The 10,419-nt window shown below is 37.7% G+C and overlaps 1 protein-coding gene across 1 annotated transcript; it reads right to left on the reverse strand.

Annotated features, from left to right (window-relative positions):
- Positions 1–6,326: 6,326 nt before the first annotated feature.
- On the reverse strand, positions 6,327–7,251 carry LOC142167920 (uncharacterized). Its single transcript, XM_075228442.1, has 3 exons — positions 7,099–7,251; positions 6,628–6,908; positions 6,327–6,474 (listed from the first exon to the last, which is right to left on the reverse strand). Exons 1-3 carry the CDS (start codon positions 7,249–7,251, stop codon positions 6,327–6,329), a joined length of 582 nt encoding a protein of 193 aa, XP_075084543.1.
- Between the last annotated feature and the right edge of the window lie 3,168 nt (positions 7,252–10,419).

The following is a 10,419-nucleotide window of genomic DNA, read 5'->3' on the forward strand; positions in this document are numbered from 1 at the left end:
TATCTTAAACTGACTTTCAACTAAACTTGGTTTTGTAACAGTATTAATTGTACTAAGAGTTATCTAAGAGACAATTTATCAAACACTTAATATGTGAAATTGATCAAAGTTGCAACAAATAGAGAAAGGCCTAGAGTGGAAATCCTAACCTTGGTATAAACCTAATCGGTGAAATCTAATATGCTTGATGGATTGATCAGGGTTGTTATGACTCTCAAATATAAAGTTCTCTCTAAATACGTCTCGATTAAAGAGTGATTATGGCCAAATTAGCTTTCTTATGTTTAAATAGGTAGCTATAAGAACAATTGATTGTGAGCCCAAGTAGGGTTATTGCTATCTCTAGTCCAAATCAATTAATTAAACCAATCAACCCCTCAACTAGTCCAATTTCTTGTTAGCTAAGTTTTCCTTAACCTGGTTCCTCTTTCACAAGTAAGAACAAAGTTAAAAAGGCATGAATCAATGTGTGCAAGCACTAATTCAAGTCTAAAGTATGAAAATGGCTAAATAACAATAAACCCAATCATAAACAATCATACTATTAATAACCCATAATATTCTCACACTATGGTTAGATTAAAACCCTAGATAAAAATCTTGCTACTCATAATGAAATAAAGAAAAGTAAAACTAAAAGATGAAATCAAAGACATAATACTAAAACAAAAGAAAGATGAAATGATCTTCTTCAAATTATAGCTCAAACTTGCTCCAAATAGCTAAAACTATGAACCCACAGCTGCTACAGTAAAAAATATACCTAAAATTGCTAAAACTGTCTATTTATATCACTTTGAAAGTTTTTCCAAAAATGCTCTTAAGGTTGGATTGCGGCTGCGCAAGTATGATTGCGGCCCACACTTCCTACAATTGATGGCTTGATTTGTTGATCTGCAGTGATGTGGTCGCACTAAAGGTATTGCGGCTGCACTTATCTATTGCGGTCCGCACTCAAATGATTGCTGCAGCAAATCTACGCTTTCAAAATTGGGCAAAATGTCATGCCTCCAATCTTCTAACTTTTAGCAAGTGGATGCATTTGCGGACCAAAGTGCTACCGCACCTTTTCATTGTGGTTTGCAATCATCGGTTCAATATTTGGTTGATCCACTTAGGCTTCAGAAGCTGGGGTTGCGGTAGCAATGTCAAGATTGCGGTCTGCACAAATCCATTATGGACCGCCCTGGGCTCTTTTTCTCGACTTGTTCTTTCAATTCATTTTTAATCCCTTTTTACTGCTCCACTCACCAAAAACCTGTAATTCAACACTTTTCATTATAACTTTGGCATTAAATAGCATCTTTTGGATGCAAAACTATAGTAAAAAAGTGGCATCATGTTGTATAAATCTACACTTATCAACTCCCCCAAACATAAGTCATTATTTGTCCTCAAGCAACTAAATTAACACTCATATCCTCATCACCCATACTTCTATAAGGGCGCCAATCACAAGTCATTTAAAACTCAGTTGGTACCAACAATTACCCATAATACTCATGCATCTCGACAAGGTTTCAAATTTTAAAAGGATACATTCTCACCATCTCATGCAATTTAAGTATGATATTTGAGCCTCAAAGGTTATATTTATTCATTATGAACCCTTGTTTATTCATGTTCATCATGGTAGGCTCCAAACTCTTCCTCCATCCATTCGCATTGATCGTTTCAACAATATCACTCAATTTCTAATGTAATAAGGGTTTCACTCTTCCCTGACAAAGAACAGTTACAAGTTAAACTTCAAGAACCATAGGCTTGCCCCTCATCTACAACTCCACTTATGTAAGCATGCTCGGTTCAAAATTGAATATGACTTCTTTTGAATTGTAGAAGGCTTTTGGTTTGGGGTATGATATAATTAGCCCAAGTTTCCTCATAGAACATAACAGATAGAACTCTTGAAGTTTGTTCTTCCTCTTAGAATCTAGAGAGACTTATCATCTCTTTATGTCATCAATTTCATTCACTTTCTTCTTTGATTTTCCTTTGGTATTTTCTCAAAGCTATAGAGACTTGGCATCACTCTGTGTCATCAATTTGCTTCTAACTTTTTCTTCTTTTGCCTTTTTAGGCCCTTTTTATCTTCATTGTCCATAATTCTTTGTTTTTCAACATGAAGATTTCCTTTTTATTTATTTTCTTTCTTTTGGTGCCTTGGTATCTCCATAGCTTTCACATCATAATTTTTCCATTCTCCCCCAAACTTAGGCTTTGAGCCCATTTAGTCACTATAGGTGCTTAGGAAGGTTCGAGCATCAAGAATATATGTGAAAATAAAGGGCGGAAAGGTTGCAACGAGAATGCCCAAAAACCAAGCTAGAGGTTCAAAAGAGTTGACTAGGGAGAATGCTCAAAGGTTGGCAACTGAAAGCTCAAACGGTCCAAGGAAAGCCTTAAATCATGTTCCAAACCATACATACTCAAACATTTCACTTTGAAGAACATTTGGGGCAAGTTCTAGAATATCAACTCAAGTACTTGAATCTGTACAAGATTATTCCTCACCTCACGTGAAAATAGACCGTGAAAAAAGATAGAGTCTCAGACCCACAATGACCACAATTATTTCACAAGATCTCTATGGCTTAGACAACCAGTCAATAACTTTAAAACATAACCCAACAGACTCAAGGTCAGATTACTAGAATCACCACCTCAAAAATGATTAAAACACTTGTCTCAAACCATAGGCATAAAGTTAAGTATGTTGGTACCGCATGAGGCACAAATAACCTATTTTCAAGGGACAGCTCGTTCAGTTCTTTTATTAATTACTAGTTACTACTAATACTACCTAAACATGCAATGGCTAATTCCCATAAAATAGTTGTCATACTATCCATCATCGGGGAAAAGTCACCCGGTTCAAACAAGAAGTTACCTTTGGAAAGAACCATGGTATTAAGAAATTAAATGCTTATTCAACATATCGAAATGAAAATATGACTATAAAAAGTACCAAAATACAACTACTATATACTATTGAATGTATCAAAATACCAAGAAACTATCAAATGGCATCATCAAATTATTACAACCCATGTCAAATCAAAATCCTCCACCCCCCAAAAATGAAAAGTAAGCATTGTCCCCAATGCTTATAAATACAATAAAAGGACAAAGAGGAGTGAAAAGACTCCCTAAGTACCCTTAGTAGATGGTGTGTTATCTTGAGGCTCAGTTTGCATAGGCTCATCTAACTGAATGGTACCATTATATGCAGGAGCTGCCTGGGTGGAAAACATATCTCTCACTGTGACAGTAGTGTTGGAAGGTAGGCAAGGCTCCTCAATATGAGTTGCAGTGGCATCTTGATGGGTTTATACTAGTGGTGGCTGGGCTGGGCCTATCAGCATATCAAAGGGCAAGTCACAGGAAGCCATCTACTTTACCTCAGCTCTAATGCATCAACTTCCTTCTTGGTGTCCTAGGACTTCCACGGCTTCTTCACTTGCTTGGCAATAGTTTCAATCACCGATCCATGTTGAACCACTAAATCCATGATCACTTATTGGTTGTCAAACAACTGCCGAATCTACTCAAAAGTGAATGAATGGAAGGTGGAGTGGACTACCCAGACAGTGTTGGAGTGGCTCCATCTTTGCATCAAGCAAGTATCTCGTAATGGTGTTGGGAAACCCAATGAGGAGTTTGGTTGACGTGTTGTCTCCAAAATCTGTGCAGACATTAGTTCCCCAACATTGATAGGGTATTCCCCCACTATATAAGAAATTAGAACAACATACTCCAAAGTTATATGGTTGTCATTCAAACTTGGCTCAAGCCTGCAACATACAAAGGTGTGCCGTCCTTTAGCTTCGAAGCTCAAAGTGTTTCTATAAATTTTCATTTCAGCGGCTATCCATGGAGGTGAATTGTTAGGTGATAGAATTTTTACCAGCCAAGGATGAGCCATATCCTTCTCCTCTAATTTAGCCAAGTATTCAGTTAGTTCCAAATCATCAAGGCCTAGGTAAACACTCAATGTCTTTTAATCAAACCAAACTTTCAAATTTCGTACATTAGTGACTTTGGATCCCTTTAGGATTCTCCCCGTGTTTGCATAGAACTCATGTAAAAGATGTTCTTGCATGTCAAACAATGGCTAGGTGAAAGACATCCACCCTTTTCTTTTAGTGAACTACTCCATGTAAGATAGATTGTACTGAGCCACATCTTTGGTACTGATTGTTCTCTCATAAGTTCTTGATTGCTCATTCCAGCTCTTTCTGTAGTCGAAGTATGCGTTCCAACTGAGAAATCAATCTTCCCTCTGAAAATCTTTCTTAAATCTGTCTTGACCATCTCTAGTCCTAACAGCATGGATACCATCATTACAGTCCTCCTCAATAGGAAACTTCACTCTACCTTTGTCAATGTTAGGTTCATGACTTGAGCTGTTGTCATCCCCTGAAGTGGAGGTTTGGGATTAGGACTCAGATTGCCCCTCTTATTGAGCTTGCTGCTTATTTTGTTCCTCAAACTGAGTAATTGATTTCCCTCAGAAGCTTCCCTAGAAGGGGAGTCAGAGTCTTATCAAGAAACCCCTCTCCCTCGACCCGTAACATTCTTCTTGGCTATTAATTTATGTACAGAAGTAGCAAACCAACTCTACCTCTGCCCCCTATTGCCTATGGATCCACGTCGACTTTCAGAAACTTCACTATTTCCCCTTGATTGCACCATTTTGCCTGTGTGAGCATAAAGAAGCATAACATGGTGAGTATCACATCGCATAACTTAAATTTGAGTATCAAAAACTAGTTAGAACCTCAAAAGAATCAACAATATTGCATGATTACAGCTTGCATCAGAAATGGGGTTGGGAGAAATTTGCGGTCCGCATAAGAGGAGTGTGGTCCATAACTCAAGAATTGTGGTTCGCACAAAGAGTGTGGTTTACAATTCAAGCATTGTGATCCGCACTAGAAGAGTGCGGTCCGCACTTTGTGAGATCAAAGGGTGTGAAGTCTCTGATGGTGTGATGATGGTAGCAAGCAGACCATTTTATGGACCGCATTATGGTCACACAATTAGAGTGCAGTTTGCATCGCTGTAGCACTTCCTAGAGGAGAATTCATCAAGAGCCCTAATTCCTCAATTCTTGTTGTTCAACCATAATGCAATACATAAAGTCACAAAAGAAGTGTATCATGCATGATTAGATATTAGTTCCCCATAATTACCCTATATGTATGTGGTTCATCCCAAGAAGTCAAGAAATTAAAACTAAGATAAAACTTAACCAAAGACCACAAACCTAAGAAACAAAGAAATATGATTGGAAACATTTGGGGCATACCGTAGAATGATGATTAACCAAGAAGAAGGATGAATTAGTGCAACGATTGGGTGATGCAACTTGATGAAAATCCTCCTAAGCCGATCGCGTTCTTGTTCAGATGGTGTGGGGAAGTAAAAGATGAAAAATGGAAACTTATTTACTTTTAAAGTGACCCACGGTTCAGGTCGAAACTAGGGTAGTGCGGCTGCAATGGTGCAATGTGGTTCGTACTCGGTTACCTGGAGCCCTCTTTAGGGTATATTTCCATTTTGCAATCCTCACTTTGGAAGTGCGGCCACAATCTTCACCTTCTCAATCTTATGTTTAAGAGCTACTTTTGCGATCAGCAGTAGAAAGTGTGCGGTCACAATGGTCAACGCACTATTATCCGCCTGTCAATTCTAAAAGTTCAGAGAGTTCAAAGTTTTCAATTTGTGCCCGTGGACTTAGTGGCTCCTGCAATGGATCCTTGCGGTCAGCAATTCCAATTGTGTGATCCACAATTCTAGTTGTGCGGCCACAATTCAATGATTGCCTTATTTCTATTATAACACTTGTACTCACTCATACCTACAATCCTCGCAATAACTAAAACCACATCAAATCTAACAAAGATACTTAACTCATGTTTGACCATAGATTTTGGCTTCATTATTTCAAATTGTTTTGAAAATACATTGTTTGTTTATGATATATGATCATATTTTTGAAAAAAATATTTCACAAATTTTCAAGTTCCCAAAAACTAGTTTATGGCAGTGTTTGGGTGAAACATTTTGTTCCACTCACATAACTCCAACTTTTGTTCAAATAAAATGCATGTCCAAACACAACTTCAACTTTCAAAAATTATTTTTTACCACAATTTCATAACTCTTTTTTCAAGTTTGAATCAAACCTATGCTCAAACTCCAGCTTAAAAATACAACAAAGGGAAATCCAAGTAGAAAAGAAAAAGAACAAGTAATGAAACTTGGGGTGCCTCTCAAGAAGCGCCTTATTTAATGTCGTGGTACGAGGCAATGCCAATTCACTAGCTTGTGAAGTAATGCTTCAACCGATGACTATTGACTCGAAAACTTTCATCCTTCTTATTCTTCAATTCCATTGCACCATATGGAGTCACACTCACTACTTCAAACGATACATTTTGATTTAAGCTTCCAGGAAATATCTTCAATCTTGAATTGAATAACAACACTAGATCACCAGATTTGAACTCCTTGTTGAAAATATACTTGTCATGAAGATATTTCATCTTTTCCTGATATAATGTCGAACTTTCATAAGCACGATGCCGGAATTTATCCAACTCATTCAAATATGCAACTCACAAGTTAGTGTCTACATCCCAATAAAGATTAAACTTCTTTAAGGCCCATATTGCCTTATTCTCCAATTTCCCCAGAAGATGACAAGCTTTGCCAAATACTAACCGGTATGAGGACATCTCGATAGGTGTCTTGTAAACCGCTCTATATGCCCAGAGAGTATCATCTAGATTCTTGGAGCAATATGTTTGATTAGAATTAACCGACTTTGACAAGATATTCTTTATCTCCCAATTAGACACTTTCACTTGCCTACTAGCATGCAGATGAGAAGGAGATTTCACCTTGTGAGTGATATCATATTTTTCAAGAAACTTATCAAAAGCCTTGTTGCGAAAATACGACCCTCCATCACTTATGATTACTCAAGGAGTCCCGAACCTTGTGAATATATATGTTCTTCCTCAAGAAAAACACCACACTCCTAGCCTCATTGTTAGGTAAAAACTTTCACCCACTTAGAGACATAATAACCGCAACCGAAATATAGGTGTTACCAATGGAACTCATGAATGGACCCATGATATCAATACACCAAATGACAAAGATGTCAATCTCTAAAACAGTTGTAAGGGGCATATCATGTTTCTTTGAAATTCCACCAGCTCGTTGGCATTCATCACACATTTTCACTAAATCACTTGCATCTTTGTAAAGAGTAGGCCAATAGAATCCACGACTTAGGACCTTTTATGCCGTTCTTGATCCCCCCCATGGTGACCACCATGAGGTGAAGAATGACAAGCCACGAGAATATCGCTTTGCACCTCATCTGGTTCATATCACCTAATCACTCCATCTGTGCAAATCCGAAAAAGATATGGTTCATCCCAATAGTAGTCCTTGAAATCTCTTTTAAGCCTCTTCCTTTGGTTTAAAGTGAACTCTTCCGTGATTGATACCTCCAGCAATATAATTAGCCAAATCCAAAAACCATGGTACCTATTTTGTGGACAAGTGTTGCTATCGGGGAAAGATTCATTGATTTCAAGGCCATCATGTGGCTTCCTCTCCTCCTCCAAACGAGAAAAGTGTTCTCCACTTGGTTTTCATTCCCCTTCTTATGTTGAATCTCAATATCAAATTCTTGCAATTGAAACACCTATCTCATCAACCTTGCTTTGGATTCATTTTGGCTTAAACGATATCTAAGTGTCGCATGATCCGTGTGCACAATGATCTTGTCACCCATCAAGTAAGGACAGACCTTTTCAATAGTAAACACAATAGCAAGTAATTACTATTCTGTAACCGTGTAGTTGACTTGGTCACTATTCATGGTCATAATAGTATAGTAGATCGGGTGAGAAATTTTATTGATTCTTTACCCAAACACTATCTCAACCGCTACATCACTTTTGCCACACATGAGCACAAATGGTAAGCTCCCATCTGGGGACATAAAGATACGAGTTGTCGTCAACTTGATCTTCAACCTCTTCAGAACCCCTCATGCAGTCAGCATTCTAGCACCATCCTCCAACTTGATCTTGTGTATATAAAAAGCGGGGCTTATACCCTAAATGTCCGCCAAAGTCCACCCAATAGATTTCTTCCTCTTTTGTAGAACTGCAAATGTGAAATCCACATGCACGTTGGTCAAACAAGAAGAAGGAATAACTGATAAATTAGAACAAGGATCAAGAAACTCATAATGGCTTCAACTCCAAAGTGAGTGGCTCTTCAATTGAAGGCTTTGTAGGAGGAGTCTTCTTAATTTCAAGATCCAATGATAACTTTAGGTGCGCATAGTTGTAAGGCTCCTGCCACGCCCCAAAATCGAGGAGCGCGACCGACGCTCAACCGAGTGAACCCAGTCGAGCAAGCCTACGTTACATCAATGGCCCATAAATGTTTTTATTTTATTTTTTTCTTTTTCACTCGTGATGGGTACATAGCTTCATAAATATTCATGAATATAAATACATGATGAAACTCAAAACTTAAGTATATGACCCACAATGTACATGGAGCTTCTATGACAATAGATACCTAAGTACAAAATACCAACGAGACTCGAGTGCCCACTGGAATTGTAGCAGGCTCACCATAATCTGATGCACTGAAGATCCCTACCAAAGATCGATATCATCCTGTTGAAGTATACCTGCATCCATTAAAAGATGCAGCACCCCCGGCAAAAGGGACGTTAGTACTGTCGAATAGTACTAGTATGTATAACTAAACACCCTCTCAATAGAACAATTAATATTACAAGGAGGAATAATCACAAAATCAATGAAAGTCTCGAACAATACCAAAACATCAAGTAGGTTGAAATATCAAGCCTTATTATACTTGCATCATTCGAAACTTCTTTTAGGTTCAACTGAGCCATATGATCTATACGCGGAATACATAATATAAAGTAATTGAAACAACATGTACAAACAAGGCCAATGAAAATGGCTCATAATGTCTGCGTTGACAATGCGTCTTACTTGACCGTCCATATCCCTCTCTTATCTTACCCATATGCATTTCATAGACCGTCCCTAGTGTTGACATATCATATTATACACCTATGAGTTTCATAGACCGTTCATAGGATTCCAAACACAATACACCTATATGTCTCATAGACCGTTCGCAGGATTCACATATACCATACGATACACCTATGCGTTTCATAGACCGTCTAGAGTGTTAACTTACACAATACACCTATGCGTTTAATAGACGGTTCATAGTGTTTACATATACCATACACATGTGCATTTCATAGACCGTTCACAGTGTTTACTTACACAATACACATGTGCGTTTCATAGACTGTTCACACTGTTTACTTACACAATACACCTGTGCATTTCATAGACCGTTCACAGTGTTTACATATACCATACACCTGTGCATTTCATAGACCGTTCACAGTGTTTACTTACACAATACACCTGTGTGTTTCATAGACCGTTCACAGTATTTACTTACACTATATACCTGTGCGTTTCATAGACCGTTCACAGTGTTTACTTACACAATACACATGTGCGTTTCATAGACCGTTCACAGTGTTTACTTACACAATACACCAGTGCATTTCATAGACCGTCCATAGGGTTAATAACATGATATACCTATGCGTTTCATAGACCTTCCATAGGGTTCATAACACATCATTATACATATAACCATGTATAAACTCAAAGCAACATGATTAACATAACATTAAGGTCGTAAGTTCCCGGATCATTGGAACACTTCATTTTTATGCCCATCATGGAGAAACATAGAACATTACATTAACACATGCATGGTGAATCAATAAGTCAATTTCAATGGCACAGAAGCCCAATTACCTTTCTTAAGGTTCATCATCATTTAATATAGGACATCTCCCTTCCATCTCGTTATTCACTCACTTGACATCTTGAGGTCATTAGCTAAGTTCATGATTCTTGAGGACTTAATATCGAAGTCATTTACATACATTATTTCAGAAGCATACAACTATAGTTGAAACCATTTGGGACATACAACACCTCATAATTCTCATTTGGGCGAACAACCACATTTCATCTTCATACTATCACTTCTTTAGTACTTTCTATTACATACAACGTCATTATTTCATTGGTTCCCTTTTTTGCCATACATATTATTCTTCATTCATGGCACGGTGACCGTATCTTATATTCCATACTTTCATTTCATTACTTTCAATACTCATCATCAAATTTCACACATCATTTCATTTCATTGGCTCTATTGGCCACAATCAAAACTTTCATTATTGGCACGGTGTCTACACTTTATATCCCCAACTTACTACTTTCACTTTCAAGCATCATTATA

Source organism: Nicotiana tabacum, chromosome 2 (assembly GCF_000715075.1).
Source record: "Nicotiana tabacum cultivar K326 chromosome 2, ASM71507v2, whole genome shotgun sequence".
Taxonomy (NCBI): domain Eukaryota; kingdom Viridiplantae; phylum Streptophyta; class Magnoliopsida; order Solanales; family Solanaceae; genus Nicotiana; species Nicotiana tabacum.

What these genes read in the sequence shown, in the direction of transcription:
- LOC142167920 (XM_075228442.1), bottom strand. Translation starts at nt 7,251, where the DNA reads ATGTGTGATGAATGCCAACGAGCTGGTGGAATTTCAAAGAAACATGAT. An exon ending in ACACCTATATTTCGGTTGCG is followed by an intron (nt 6,909 to 7,098) that starts GTTATTATGTCT and finishes ATCACTCACAAG; the next exon opens with GTGAAATCTCCTTCTCATCT. An exon ending in TGGGATGTAGACACTAACTT is followed by an intron (nt 6,475 to 6,627) that starts GTGAGTTGCATA and finishes ATTCAATTCAAG; the next exon opens with ATTGAAGATATTTCCTGGAA.